At 43.1% G+C, this 16,039-nt stretch overlaps 1 protein-coding gene across 1 annotated transcript; it reads right to left on the bottom strand.

The window, feature by feature from the left end:
• Window positions 1-307: 307 nt before the first annotated feature.
• LOC121201540 (stonustoxin subunit beta-like) lies at window positions 308-2,753 on the bottom strand. Its single transcript, XM_041067418.1, has 3 exons — window positions 2,663-2,753; window positions 1,098-2,558; window positions 308-994 (listed from the first exon to the last, which is right to left on the bottom strand). Exons 1-3 carry the CDS (start codon window positions 2,751-2,753, stop codon window positions 453-455), a joined length of 2,094 nt encoding a protein of 697 aa, XP_040923352.1. The 3' UTR covers window positions 308-452.
• Window positions 2,754-16,039: the final 13,286 nt, after the last annotated feature.

The following is a 16,039-nucleotide window of genomic DNA, read 5'->3' as shown; positions in this document are numbered from 1 at the left end:
AAAGGTTTTTCTGATTGGTTTGTTATATTTGTTTAAATGCTTAAAAAAAAACAGAAAAGAACAGGTGAATAACTGTCGAATGAAAACGTTCTCACAGTCTGGATCATTTAATGATATATGTTTATATAGGTTTCACGTCTTTTTTCATTCATTATTTAATTTCAGTTTGACAATCAAGTCTAAATTTAAGATGCTAGATGCTAAAGGCTAAACAAAGATGCAAAACTGTTGCTCCATGTTGTGTCCTGTGACACAGTGAAATGTCAAACTGATGAAATCTCCATTATTTCTTTCTTTTCTTTCCGTTCTGTGAGGGTGAAAACACGGATGAAGAAACTGAGAAGAAATATGAATATAGATTGTAACAGTGTGAAACCTGTTAGTGAAAATCTTTTACCGGCTCAGTTTCGGCGGCGTACTACACATTTTCAGTGTGTGCGCTCAAACTGCTCTTATTCAAAAGGACACAGGACAACAGAGCTGGATGTCTGCCAAACCCAGATGGCTGGATAAACAGGCTCAGTGAATCTGGTGTTGAAGGTGTAGAGGTGACTTAATCTGTTAGAAGAGACTCTGTAGAAGGACAAAGTGCCTGCATGCCAGTCGAGATACACTCCGACCCTTCTGCAGTCCTCGTAGTGAAGAGGGCCGCAGTGCTCTTTGGCATTATGCCATGCATAAAGCCCGTATCTGTGGCCAAAATACCAGGACACAGCATTGTGTCCCAGCCTGCTCGACGTGCCCCCTCCTTTTCTGCCAATTCTTTTGTATGTAACAGCTACACCAACTTCATCAGAGTAGCCATTACTCCACTCTACCTCCCAGTAATGGCGCCCGGTCAGCTCCTCTCTGCACAACACCTGAAGATGTGTATCAAACCTGTCCGGGTGATCGGGATATGTCTGCCATGCTCCACACGTCGCCCTTTTGTTTCCCTGAGACAGAGTGAGGTAGCTGTGTGCAGTGTTCGGGTCCAGGGTCAGATCGCAGGCGTCTGATGGAGAAACCAAATCACATCTCATTAAATAGTTTATGTGTAAGTTCAGCATCAGATTTCTACAGAAGAGAAAGTGACAAACACATAAAAAACAACTTACACCAGATGAGATCTCTTCTGTTTTTCACAGCCTTCACATTAGTGACGTCAGGCTTTGTGAAATTGTCCGTGACCAGAATGCCGTCCTTGTAATGGTAGATGGCTGCTCCTTTGTATTTCTTATTTGTTATGGCTGCAACAAGGAAACAGAATCTGCTGTTGTTCTTCAGCGCTTTGGCAAGATCATGGAAAACTTTGGCTTTTCCTCTCATTTCAGATAAAACTTTATCTGAGAAGTACCACGGGTCTTCACTGGTGCTTCCTGATTTAGCTGAGCCCAAGTAGTTGGCCATCGCATCAAGGCAGGGGTCATCACCATCCATGGACGTGAAAACAAAGCACAGAGCGTCGTCGACACCCTGAGAGAGAACCTCTCTATCCAGCTCATTTTTATTTGAGACAATCTTCGTCTTGGTCTTGTCCATGATACCTACACAGAACCTGATGACATTGATTTCTCTCTCTTTATGATCCATCCACTTTGATAATCTTTCATGGCTGAACGGCGACCTCTCAGTGTCTTCAAAGTGTTTTCTCAGTGAGCTCTCAGGTTCTCTACCTGCACGAACAGACGGCAGTTTCTTCGCAAGTGTGCGTTGCAGTGCAGCTGTGTAGTGACTACACAGGACTTGGAACCTTCTCAACTTTAGGTGAATTTGTGGAAATTTCTTGATCACTTTGTCCTCCAGACAATCGTTGCACCTCATTTCAAATTTCCTAACATTTTCCAGAACCTCTTGAACTTTATCCACTAGTCCGACGCTGATCTCCCTCATTAGCTGCGCAGCGTCAGGGTCAAATGTTTTCAGCGGCATCAGCCAGACCTTCACTGGAACTGCACTCTCTCTCTTTTGTCTCAGCAGCTTTGGAAGTTGTACGTAGGTTTGCACTGCCTCTTCAAATGTCGCAGGGTTGCTTTCAAGGAGAAAGTCGCCATAGAATGTGCAGGTGAATTTCTTGGTGAGAACCTCTTCTTTGTCAGTCAGCTGGATCCGAGCTTTCACAGAGGCAGGAATCTTCTGAATCACAGCTTTCATGGTGCCGTGGATGTCCTGAACACTGCTCGCCTCCAACTTCTCACTGTCGAACACGAAGAAAGCATTTACACCATAAAGGATACCGGTGACCACGTGTGTTGCCAAGCTCTTCTTAATCACATCTTTTTGTTTCATGTTCTTCAGTCCACGACCGGTGATCGACAGCTGCTTGAAGACGGTGGTCGCTTTGTACTGAAGTGTCACTCTGCTCTGATTCTTGAATTTCTTGTGATCGTTCAGGTATTTGGCTGATCCTCCAACTTCTATCAATCCGCCCAGGAAACTGACCTTCAGAGAGGCGTCAACAGCAAGAAGAGAAGACTTTTTGTCTATAGAATCAGACGCAGACACTTTAAAGTCACTGGTTTGCTGAGAGCTCTCCTGAATGTTGGCTTCTACAGTATCATCATCCCACAGTGTGATACCTACAGGAAATGAAACTTCAATCAGCATCACGCTCCACGTTTGACATCCTGTAAATGATGTAGTACTGTTTTTCACATGTGATGCAGCTTTAGTCAAATTTTACCTGGGATGAGTTCATCTTTGCGGGCGTCATATAGCATCCCTAAGGTGAAAGGTCGACCCAGGGCAGCCACCATCATATTATCTGAGGCCATGTCGCCCAACCTGAAAGGAAACAACACAAGTCAGAGATACATATGGAAGAATTCATCATATAAAAAAGCTTTTTCCTACATGTAACAGCAAACAGCAATAAGCAACTAAAATGGATTGAATCTCAGATAAACAGTAAACAGTTAAAGTGATGCACTCACTCTTCCAATGGGCTTGAGCCCACAGCTGGGATCAGGTGAAAATCTAATCTGTTAAAAATGCAAAAACACAGTTTCTGGTTGCAGCTGCTGTAAACAGCAAAAATCACAAAAATAAAAAGTAGTTGTTGAGGTCACCCAGCAGCTCCGGCTGCCCCTCAGAGCCGTGCTCCCTCCTCAGCGCTCGGAGCAGATGATTTCCCTGATCAGTGGAACCACAAAAAATCTGAAGTGATAGAGAGCCTGAGACCACCGACCTGCTTTATATTGGCTCCTCTCCTCCCAAATGGACATCCTCCTTCGGTCATTGCATTGGTTGTGTAACAGGTGGTGTGAGTGGTTACATGTCTAAAGTTTTGTTTTGTGCTTTGCTACGTGATGAAGTTTCTGCTTTTTGATGGTCTACGTGATGAAGTTTCTGCTTTTCGATGGTCTACGTGACAAGGTTTTTGTCAAAGCTGTGCTGGGATACTTTCTGTCACATGTTCTCAGTCACGTTTGACTGACATGTTTCCTCTTAGGCCTCACTACATGTTTCACACTGTGGTTTTTTTGTTTGCAAAATCTGCTCTTTGAGGGACTTCCTGAAAATAAATGCCGGAGGCAGCCGGAGTTTGACCCCTTCATGGTGAACATGCACTGTGTTTGGTTTCATATTCCACATGCTGTGTGTGTCTTCAGTGAGAACCAATTTATTATTGCTAACAGGAGAAAAATGCCTTAGCTAAGCCCTTAGAAATCACAGAAACAATTCATCCAAGGAGGTTTTGGTTAATAAATCATCTGTTTGTACCAAACCTTTAGATATGAAACTCAAACCAGCCAATGGAGAAGTGTCATGGAATAACTTCTTCCCTGATCTGTACCAAAGCAGAGGACTGTGCTCTGCCCACAGGCCTCCTCAGTCCAAAAGCATTAAATAAAAGAAAAAAACAAACAAATTAAGAGAGGAGGAAAAGTCGAAAAAACAAAGTGAACAAAGTCAGTAAACAAAAGAATAAACAACCAAATAGTTGCTATCATTAGTCTCTGGATGTGATTTTTGGCGTACAAATAACTTTAAATGTCCTAAAGCCGTAGAGAGAGCTGTGATTCAGCGCTGGCAGGGAACATTATCCATCAAGCTAAAGAAGAGTGTGGCAGAGCAGAGAGGAGGACAGAAGAAGAAAAAAGTCGCCTCAAACTGTGAAAAAGGAGTCCACACAATACGATGAGATGCCAGGGAGGACTGCTGAGGACTGCTCCTCCTGACTCAGATAAGAAATCTTTTGTTAGCGGTTCGATCTCGTCGTGTTTCTCAGACTGTCCATCCATTGTCTGCCTGTTCTCTCTCTCAGTCTGTCACTGAATTTGTTTTTCTGCCTGCTTCTCTCTCTTCAGTCTGTTCTTCTATGTCTGTGCAGCAAATAAAAAACAGAACAGGACAGCAGCTGGACGTGAGTCCTCGACTTTCTCCTTCCTGTATAAGATCTCCTGAATCTCACAACCCGAGTCGGATTCCAAAGAAAAACCTGAAGAACACTGGTTTAGGCTTCCTTCTGCTGTGCATACCTTACTGAATGAGATTTAAAGGGGCAAGGGGCAGAAACTTCCAGGGAAAACAAGTTAAAGCAATCAGTATATTTATGATCATGAAGGACAGTGAACACTTCATAACCACTTCCTACTTAATCTACAGTACATCTGTCTTTATTCTTGTGTTGTTCATGTGGGAAAAAAGCTGCTGAAATCTTAACGTGCCTATGTGCACATTACTGTCTCATTTCAAAAGTGGTGCTTCAAGTTTACATCCTCTTTGTGTAATCATAGTCATCACTTTCAGGAACAGGATATATTACAGCGTACCCCCCCCCCCCCCCCCCCACCCTGATAATAAAACGCACTTTTAATATTGAAAATAAGTTGAACTCGCTTTTGTGCCAGACATCCATTTATTACAGTTATGTGTCTCCATCTTTAATTTGCTTTGATGGAAGAAAGAAAATGAAATGAAGTTATTCACTGGAAACTATCATTCTTCCCTTTTGAACACGGGAGAAATTGATAAGGGTAATTGAACAGACACACTCCCCTCCCCACCTACTTACAGCCATCTGACACACTGTGACTACAGGACTCCATTCATTTCATCACACACGCGGCTGTAGTTAGATAAGACAGAGCGTAACAGTGAAACGCTGCTGTTAGAGCACAAAACAAAGCTGTTACACACTTGATTAAGCTGCTGAGGATATTATTGCAGCAAAGATGGACACACACACACACACACTTCTAGAGTAGTAGTGTATTTGTTAAAGATGCTGGAAAGATTCTACAATTCACTCTGCAAACAAACAGTGCCTCGGAGATTAACACACACACACACACACACACACACACACACACACACACACACACACACACACACACACACACACACACACACACACACACACACACACACACACAGTGCCTCGGAGATTAACACACACTCTCAAACCACTGCATCACACATCAAGTGTCTTCACACACGAACCTGAAAGAGCTCAGTGCTCTGTGCAGTCGGGCAGGCAGGTATTGATAAGACTGCAGCTACTTATGGCCTCGTTCCTCTTCTCCTGCCAACGATACACCTCTCCGACACACCTTTCTCTCCTCTTCTTCATGGTTTTGTTTCTCTCTTTTCTCAGACTGGTCTCATGCACTTCAACAACATGAGCACCGTGTCTTAAAATGCACATATCAAAGAGCTCAGGGGCGTCAAGAGTGAGAAATTCATGAAATGCGTCTTCCCTGCAGGGAAGGATTACGTGGAGAAGACACGACTGGAAACATAACACAGTTTAAAATGGAAAGCTTCAGCGGTTCAGTGTCCATCAGCTCAGATGGCTGATCATGGTTAGACAGTTTCAGAACGTGGACGACTACAGGACTTTAAACACCGACGTAAGTTTCCCTTCAACAATGTGGGAAAGACTTTTCTCTTATTACAACTCACTTACAACACAGCTGTCCTGAATGGATTTAACCTCTAATTGATTTGAAGAGTTTCAGCTGGGGAATCAGTGATGCTGATAGAGAAGCAGATTCACGGCTTTGGATGGAAAAAGTGTTTTTATGTTTATGATTTTACAGAGGAAACATTAATCAGAGTCTCTGTTCACGATCGTGTGAAGCTGATCAACAGCCAGGAGTGAAGCTCAGCCTGTTTACACTGCAGTCGCCTCTAACGCCTCACCTCTGTACGTTTAGCATTAACAGTGTCTGATATATTCTGAGGAAAGAGCTGGATTTTCATACTGAGTGAGTCTGAGCTCTGAACTCCAGCAGCAGCAAACAGCAGGACTTTGGGTTTTTATGCTAACGTTGTGCTTTAAGGTTAACTGGTGCTGTCAGCTGATGCTTTGACACACAGCTGATTTCTCTGTCTGTGGAGCTAACACTGTGTACAGCCTGGTTCAGCACTATCACAGCTACAAGCTGCTGTTTCTCTCTGGAGTGTGAGTCACATCAGCAGCCAGAGCTGACAGACGTCTATCAAAGGTGGTGTATAAAAAAAGGATGTGTGTCACATACAAATTCACCTGTGAACAGTAGTTCACAGAGAAAATGTTTGTACGTAATCTGTCATGATGCCATATAAACTCGTCTGCGCAGCATCAGATCGTATTCAGCTGCTCCAAAATGATTTTTCCTGAAACACGACCACATCAGTCTGAGTGTTTCTTCACTGGCTTCTCATTGCTCTAATTTTATTTATCAGTCATAAAGCTTTCAGTGGTTTGGCTCCAAGCTACATCTCTGAGCTTTAGGTCTCTTCCACTCAAGGACAAACTCTGCAGTTGGCAGCTCTTCTCACAGTTCCTCAGTCCAGACTATGAACAGACTGTTATCACTGTTTTAGCTCCTGAACTGTGGACTGAGCTGCCTCTGAACTCCAATCAACTAAAAACACATCTTTTTAAATCGGCTTTTAACTGAACTGTTTTTACTTCTTCCAAGTATTGTTATTTAATATTTTATTTGTTTTTGCTGGATCATTTTTTTTACCATCTCAGAAAAGTAGTTTAATTTTTCATTTGTCTCCATTTTGAAAGGAAATGAAAATGTAGTGACAGTGATTTCTTTGTGGATAAATTCTGTCCTGATTTTGACCCTGGGGCTCGTCTGAAGGCTCCAGCTGACGGTGACTTTCTCGGTTTCTGACTCTCTTACTCCCTCTAGCTCTTTCCACTTCTTACTGACTGGTTCACTGCTCCTCCTCTCTCTCTGCCTCATTCCCATTCAACACACATGGATCTGTTTAGTTGCCTCCTGTCTTTCTATATTCTGTCTATTTTCTGCCTCAGTGGCTCCTGACAAACACAGACAGTATTGGCATACAACTGTAGTAACAGAGGCCTGGATGCATATAGAAATGTTAAGACGCTGCTTTAAAAGAGCCTGTGTGTGAGCATTGGGAGGAAAACAGCAACTGATGAAATTGGACAGGAAAGATGGTAAAGACAGAAGCTTCACGCTCATAAAGATTCTTCATTACAGTCCTCAGGACGGAATTAATGACTTCTTGCATGAAACATTTAGACCTGTGTGTTTTCTGAGCTGAATCTTTGGGCTTTTCAGATGATTTCCAGGTGGTAACTGGAAGGTTTGTCTACACTGGAAGTGTTTCAGCCACAGTTTGCTTGTACATTCATTAATACAGCTGTCTGCAGCTGTCTGCAGCTGTCTGCTGTCTCAGGCCAAGTTCGATTTCATTCATGCAAAGTATCCAGAGCTGTAAAACAAGCAAACAAACAAACAAAAATCACACTACAATCGTGGCAGGACGACCAACACGCTGAAATGTCTGCAGTCACACGGGGCTGTTTTATGTTGTATGAGACACGCTAACGCCGCCTCTGCACACGGAGCCACAGCAGAGACTCGTGGATGAAGAACAGATCAAACACTGATGGTTTCTGAATTTTCATTCAGTCTGTAAAAGCAGTTGGAGCCGTATTTACAGCATTCAGCACACAGAAGCCCCAAAGATGGACGGCATCGATCTGTCTCCACAGAAAAAGACAGGACGAGGGTGAGAACAAAGTGTGTGTGTGATCATATAAGCCCATGCAAAGACTCACAACAAATAAGACTTTTGTGATGTTACATGCATAGATAGTGCAATTACAGTGCACACATCCTGCTACCTGTGTGTTGCTCATGTTGTGTTGTTGGAGTGTTATTTATCTGCACTGCGGGGCATTGTGTTCGATAGAGCACCGCAGCACAGCACCGACACATCCAGACGAAACAGGAGGAGGTGATGAAATGAAGAAATTCCAGAGAATCATCTGGGAGGAGAGAGAGACGAACCAATTTTCACGTTTTTAAAGTTTTATCACTAAAAACTGTTCAGGTTTTCCGTCTGCACGATGGTATTTTCTCAGACCTGAGGCTCAAACCAGAGGCTGCGTCAGACTGATGAAAAGAGCTGTTAGCATTCGTTTGGTGAAGCGTTCATTTGCAGGATGAGCGGAGATACACGAGGACAGAGGCTTGTTTGAGCAGGAATGTTGATCTGCATTTTAAAAAGAACAATTCTACTAAATGAATGATTACAGCCACTCAACCATGCTGACAATAACACATCAGAGAACGATCAAGAATCTTCACAGACAGCTGTGCACTGCTACCTGCTCACACAATCACCACACAATCACCACACAGCTGCACAGACACGCACAGGACTGTGTGCACATCTGAAAACAACAAGTTTCAATTTCATTATGATTTTACACCAAGTTTTCACCAAGTCACACGGTGAAACTCTGCACAGCCAAACAAACGCCCGAATCGATCAGCAAAGTATTGATCACAGAGCCTGACAAACGGTTGCTCTGCTCATTAAACCAACCACAAACAAACAGCAGCAACACAGTGAGCTGTCTCACCTCAAACCAGATTTTCATTTCTCATCAGTTTTGGGCTAAAAACATCCAAAACATCCACAAACACGGGGGTGTTATTAAAATCCAGAGGACAAACAGCTGAGTCACTCTGAATGTCTCGCTGTAAACATCCTGACTCAGAAAACAAGAGTTCTTCCTCAGATTTAATGACCGGCCAGCGAATCTCATCATGACTCCAGGAAAACCAACGTCAGTCAGTCGGTCAATCACTGTGGTCCGGACAGAAAAATAAATAAATAAATAATAATAACTGTCAGATCAGACTCAACCAACAGAAACGAACTGGATGGAATGATAACATTTTAAAATTATACAATACAGAAAAACAGTGAAAAGGCTTAAATGAACTGACTCATCGTTTGTAGTTTTTGATCCTCACACTCCACGCTGTTGGGCTAACATGTAAAATCACGCCACCTTCCACAGACACAGGGACCAGATGAAGCTGCAGCAGACATGAGGGGTGACCCGGGACCGTGACCGCCTGATACAACCCCCCCCACCCCCCCACTCTACTGTAAATAATGTCAAACAAAGTCAGCACTGTATTAAAAAGGCTCATCTCTCAACTGCTGTGACATTTATTTACTTCCACTGAGAGGACTCTGAGTTCCCAAGTCACTCTGAGTTTAAGCCTGAGACACTTCTCCTCAAATGCCTCTACATGCCAGGATGTGAGGGTCAAAGACGTCTCACTCCTTTAAAAATACAATGCCTTAAAAAGAGAAATAATCAGATTTGTCCACCGGGACACTGGATCTCACATCCAAATATTTCTGTTGTCTTTTATGTGTCCACATTCCTCCAATCAAATACAAACCCCGACATTTACTGAAAGATGCTGTTGAACTGTGCTTCAAAGCGAATCCCCCACTGACTCTGAGCCTCTGTCTTTTAAGCCGCAGCCGTTTTCTGAAGCGAGGGTGACTGAGCTGTCCCTAAAGTGGACAGCAGAAACAAAACACAAACAGACGGAGATGAAGAGAAGAGGAGGAGGAAACAGATGAAAAAAAACTCGGAGGGAGGAGGGGCGCAGCTGAAGTCCCCTGTCAGACTCCCCTTCGCGTCGAGGCTTCCTCCTATTGGATGGGTTTGTTTATGTGCCTGGCCAGTGATTTGGCTTTGTGCTGTGTGGTTGCCCTGGTGACAAAGGATTAGACCCGATGTGTGCGTGTCAGGATTTGTTAGTGAATGAAAACTTATGCCTAAGGATGTGTGTATACATTTGTTGTGTGTATTCGGTGTGCTACAGCACACGTGTTTGAAGTGAGTGTGTGTGTGTGTATGCGTCAGTGTGTGTATGTGTGTGAGACAGAAACAGTGTTCAGGTGGCGATGATCTAACGAAACTCCATCCATCGACATCTTTTTCTCCCCTGATGCTGAATTTCATTTCTGCCTGTTCATCAGTTCAAAGTCAGGTCACTGTTCTATCATTATAAAAAAAAACTGAACACAGTGAGTCTGTATGTAAACGACCAACAGTTCATCGTCCTCAGTGCCACACTGCAGCTGCACCAGAAGCACAGTGTCCCATCCACATGTTTTACATCATTTATTTTGTTCTCTGCAGGAACAAAACAGAAAATACACAGACTTCAGCTTTACTGAGAGAGACAGGAAGAGACTGTCCAGCACAAAAGCTTCTGTGAAACCACAAACTGTTGTTTTTATATTCCAGTTTTTATGACATATGTTCATCAGTGATGCTTAGATGTGCTGATCAACAGCCTGAGCAGCTCTTTCCCTGTGTTTCCAGTCTTTATGCTAAGCTAACCAGCTGCTGGCTTCACACAGACATGAGAGCGGAATCAGTTTGTCGTCTGTTCTGCCATCTTTGGGTTCAATTCATGTTTCCTGTGTGACAAAGCTGCCTGACTTTTCACTGGGGTAAATCAGATGGAAATCTGTGCCGCACGCTAACTTCACAGGATCGGATCAAAACCTGCCAAAGGCCCCACCACTGACCAGTGGCTGTTTTATTTGGCTTTTAAAGTTTCTTTGATTCCTGACAGTGTCAGTGTTTTATACTTTTATTCCATCTCTGTATCTAACAATAACATGAGAAGACTTTGTAATGATAATTAATTAAACTAAAACTCCCTTTGCCTTTTAGAAAAAACAATTCACTGTTAAATATTTCCCCTGATTATAAAGGCAACGTTTCAGTCAGAGAAACAGTCGTTTTCTCTGCTTTGCTTTGGCAGCAGAAACAGTTTCACACAGCTTTTAACTTTCTGAGGTGCATCAAATAAAAGTTTGTTCATCAGACACCATTTCATCTCTTTTCATATCGAGTGCTTTGTTTATGGTTCAGATGATGTAGCTGCGTAAACAACACCCCCTCACATGGATGCTCTCAGGATTAGACTGACAAACATATTTAACAGAGCCAGATCACTTATCAGGATTACTAACGTTGGGCCCAGTGAAGTAAACCAAAGACAGACACACTCAGATGAACTGGCTTTGATTTACAACCTTCACTTTCCACAGCGTGGAGAAACAACCAGTTCAAGAACCAGTGGATCAAGAGTGAAAAATAACGCAGCAACACTCACGACTGTTGGCAGCGTCTTCAGGTCTGAGTTCAATCCATCAGGGTGTTTTACAGAAGGAGCAAAGACTGAGCTCATTTATACTCTCCAAGATGGCTGAATGTTTGAATTATCCAATGAGAACACGAGACACATAAATGGCCCGCCTCCAAAGGACACTGCACCACAAACACATTTCAAAATAAAAGTACTAAATCAAATGTTACATAAACAGGTAAAACTATCACACAAACAGTGACATATACATAAACGTGTCTGTGTAAACACAGATTGAAATACAGCTGAGCAAATATGAGTCAGTATAAGATGGTTAGCAGGACAAACTGTGGGCTGCTGCATCGTTTTATATTTGTCTTGTAACTATAAAAAACAGATAATCCCGACTAAATCAAGATTATGGTGATAAACACTGGGAGTAAATGTATATTCAGCATTAATGTTGAATTTAAACGTTTAACTTTAACTGTTGATCCCTCTGCTCTCTGAGAAAAGAGCCAGAGCTGAGCTGCTGGATGGAGTGTGTTTGCTTTCCTGATTCAGTTGTGCAGTAAGTGGAATAGTCGTCTATAGCTGGTGTCAAAGCTTAGTGCATCAAGCTTGACAACAACACTGATAGTGTGAAAGCAGAAGCCGTCAGTGCCTGTACTATAACCCCACCCAGGCTGCAGCAGATTAACACTGTACATCACCACAGATTCTCCAAACCTGCACAACTGAACCTTTAACAGCAGAAACTGAGGAAAGTCCAGTTTTCATTGCTGAGGTTTGATCTCACAGACACGTGTTAGACATGTTCCACCGAGTTTTTCATTTCTTGGGTGTAGCAGCTGCTGATAGTTGAAATGTGTAGCTCGCCGCCTCACAAGTGAGTAACAGGCGATGGAGTAGGAGTTGCTTAGCAACAGGAAGAGGCCTCTCCTTGAAAGAAAACACCCCAGTGTGATCAGGATCAGAGCTTCAGGGGCAAACAAGCATGGCATTACGTCAGTTTTGGCATCCAGTGTGATCCTGCACCACCTGTAGCACCTAACGACTTTATGCTGATGTAAGACGATTGTCCTCTGGTAAGACAATCGTCTTAACACTGGCTGTTTAATCTCTGACACACACAACCAAACATCAGCTCCATGCACCGTCTGCGTCTGTCCACTGGAAGAACTGGACTTTGAGTGTCCACCTGATTGTATCAGTGTGTGTTCATCTTTCCTGTTGAGACTCAGACTCAGCGTTTAAGAAGTGGATCGATGAGAACCAAAATCATTTTTCCTCATCCCGACCATCCGATCCAAACTCCCCCACCTCTCCCTGAGCCCTGCTCCTCACCCGTCTCCCTGCTGCTCCGTCTGATCAGCCCTGACAACAGCATTCACTATTCATTAGGAGAAGTTAGCGGGGAACCTGGACCACGGTAAGCCTCAGGCACAGGTGGGGGACAGAAAGGACATCCAGGACTTCAACAGCAAGCAGGAGACACACACACACACACACACACACACACACACACACACACACACACACACACACACACACACACACACACACACACACACACACAGACTTGGATGAAAATGAGACTTAAAAAGTTCAGGTGAGGTGAGTCATGGTTAGGCAGAGAGGAGAACGGAAATCCAAAGTGATGGTTGGAAAAGTCTTTGAACAGCAGAGATAAAGTTACTATGAATAAGACTTTGCTGTTTGCTGATGGTGAGTTTTCTTTGTCGGCACAGAAAGTAGGTTTGTGCCAAAATAGTGAACAGACTTCAGAAAACAATAAAACGAAGATTTCACTCTGTTAAACGGCAGATCACAGACGGCTGTCTCTCCAAAGTGTCCTCTGTAGTGTCTGATTTTACTGTATTAGCTCTGTGTTTGTCCTCCAGTGAATAAAACCAATGTTGCCTCGTGTGTGTCTGTGGTTTAGTTCCCACTGGGTGCTTGAAGCATTGTCTCAGGCTGTTAGATCCATGTAAACAGATTAAACACACACACACACACACACACACAGGTCGCTGCCACAGTTACACAGGATACAGTCGGCTTTGCAGAGCAGAACAAATCCTGAAAATGAATTATTGATTATTACACTCCTATAGCCTCGGCTCTGTGTGCGCTAACTCCCCCTGTGGTTCACTAATCCTCCACCAAACATGACACTTTGACGTTTTGTGTCCTTTTGTGTTTCAGGTTTGTGTTTCTTGTAGCTCTCACTGATTCTTCACAGTAATTAATTTACAACTGAAATGTGGTTTTCAGGAGCAGGAGAAGCAACAACATGTTCACATTCAGAAAACCAGTTCAGAAGTTGCTGCCTGTCAGAGTTTGAATCTGTTGCTCTACCAGTGGTGAGATCCAGGTCCAGATCTCCAACTGCTTATGAATATTATTTTGAATATTTATGCCCCTGAGGAGATGAATCATACTGTTTAAATTTTGTTCACCTCCCATGAACTTGTTTAGCTCCACCATCAGAGCAAACTGCACAGAGAACAACACTTTGATTCAGAGCCAAGTGTCAGCCGGAAAATTCAAACCTTCAAGATAGTTAGCTGTGTCCTCACAATAACATTTGTTTGAAGCTGCATGAATTCACTGTTTTGGCCACTTAATGGCTGCGAGACAAGCTGTGAACTCAGAGCTGAGGGAGACTCCACGTGCAGCCTTAAGCTGCTCTGCTGCTTCGTTCTTTATGGGATCAACAAGACTCTCATGAGAGGTTGTCAAAGAAAACACAACACTGTGATAACAAGCATTCACATTAAAACATGGGCACTGATGTGATTTGTTTTTGGTCAAAGTAGTGTGTGAGGAAACTGAACTAAATGTGAGTCGACTGAGCTCTGACTCTGTTGTGTTGTTGTGCTTAGAGAAGACTTTAATATGACCTCAAACTGCTCATGTCTACACATGAACTCTCTTCATGACAGTTATACCTAATTCACTGCTGTAAAAACAGTCACATGTGACTGTTGATCCTCAGTCGATGGAAACCACATCGAGAAGGATCAGAGCAAACAGCGAGGAGCTAACGTGAACTGGCTGGAGCTGTACTGTCGTGGACTGACAGGTGAATATAGCTGCAGGGCTAACACACACACACACACACACACACACACACACACACACGATACAAGCAGAACCCCTGATCCATACACAATTGAATTACAGAGGAAAACATTCATACACTGATGGACACACATACAATGAAACAGACACACACACAAACTTGCGTGCATCAACCAGAGATAATAACGACACAGCTGAACTAAAAACCCCGACCTCACCCCAGCACCACCGCTGCACTCACAGCAAATTATCTGTCAGCCCAAACATTTCAAGACAGCACACACACACACACACACACACACACACACACACACACACACACACACACACACACATACACACACACACACACACACACACACACACACACACACACACACACACACACACACACACATACACACACACACACACACACACACACACACACACACACACACACACACACACACACACACACACGCAAACTTTGCTGCTCATTTTAATTTCACTTTATTACAACTTGGGTTTTGTTTTTGAAGTTCTGTTCCGTTCAGTCCCATCACTGTGCTCCTCTAAGTTAAAGTTAAATTTAAGACTCAGCAACAGACAGGTTCACTTTGTGTGCATTTCTGTTTTGTTGCATCGATGTATATTTGTATATTTCTTCTTACTTTCAGTGAAACATGAACAAAGCTTTACGAAATGTTTCACTGAACCTGAGAAAACACTTTTTGACATAAAATATGTTTCCGTGTGTGTGTCAGTAAAATCCACTGTATTTGCAGTTTAAGCTAAAAGGAGCATAACATCTCAAGCAGTCAGTTTTGATAAAGATACATTTTCCGACATTAAAACCCAAAGCTCGTTAAAAACCACTCAGCAAAACACAGAAACCACACTGGACTCTTAGCACACAAATTAATAAAACTCTCACAGTGTGATGAAAACAAACACAAGCTCTCAGCTTAACGCCAAGAGATTTAAATATTTGATACTATAATAATATTCAGGCTCAAACTTACAGTGTAGCTGGAGTCAGTGCTCCAACCTCAGTGACTCTCATATTTATTTAGTTTGGAGGCGTCAGGTTTTTAGGCAGAATCATTATAATTCTCTTTATCTGCAGGCATTAACAGCAAATGTTTATTTACACATCTGATGGCTGCATTTCACACTCAGAGTTAATGAGCCAGCACATCTGTCTGCTTTTTAACCCTTCTTCATACATGTGTACACACCTGAGACACAAAAACATGCACACACAGATACACACACACCAACTGTTGGGTGGTCCAAGCTTTGCTGCATGTGTCACACACGTGTTTGTGTTGAACAAAACTTTCTGTGAAAGTCATTGTTATAGCAGCCTTTTCTTGATGAGTCTGACAAGACAGACAAATGACAACATTTAATTATTCTTAGAGCCCCACAGGCAGCGGAGCTAAAATGTCAGGTTTGTCCTGAGGGTTAAAATCAAAAAGGCTCATCTTCAGGGGAGCACGACTGTTTTCAGGACTTAACAATCAAACCATCAGACTTTGCCTGAAGCAGCTGCCTGAAGCATGATGCTGGTGAGAGCTGTGAGAGTGAAACAT

Source organism: Toxotes jaculatrix, chromosome 21 (genome assembly GCF_017976425.1).
Source record: "Toxotes jaculatrix isolate fToxJac2 chromosome 21, fToxJac2.pri, whole genome shotgun sequence".
Classification (NCBI taxonomy): Eukaryota; Metazoa; Chordata; class Actinopteri; family Toxotidae; genus Toxotes; species Toxotes jaculatrix.
The sequence above is the reverse complement of the archived record's forward strand: the minus strand, read 5'-3'. Positions and strand labels throughout refer to the sequence as shown.

Bases quoted from the DNA above. Each gene is read 5' to 3' on its own strand.
- LOC121201540 (XM_041067418.1), bottom strand. From the start codon at position 2,753: ATGGCCTCAGATAATATGATGGTGGCTGCCCTGGGTCGACCTTTCACC. The intron at 2,559-2,662 runs GTAAAATTTGAC...CATTTCCTGTAG, and splicing joins CAAAGATGAACTCATCCCAG to GTATCACACTGTGGGATGAT. The intron at 995-1,097 runs GTAAGTTGTTTT...TTTCTCCATCAG, and splicing joins CAGAAGAGATCTCATCTGGT to ACGCCTGCGATCTGACCCTG.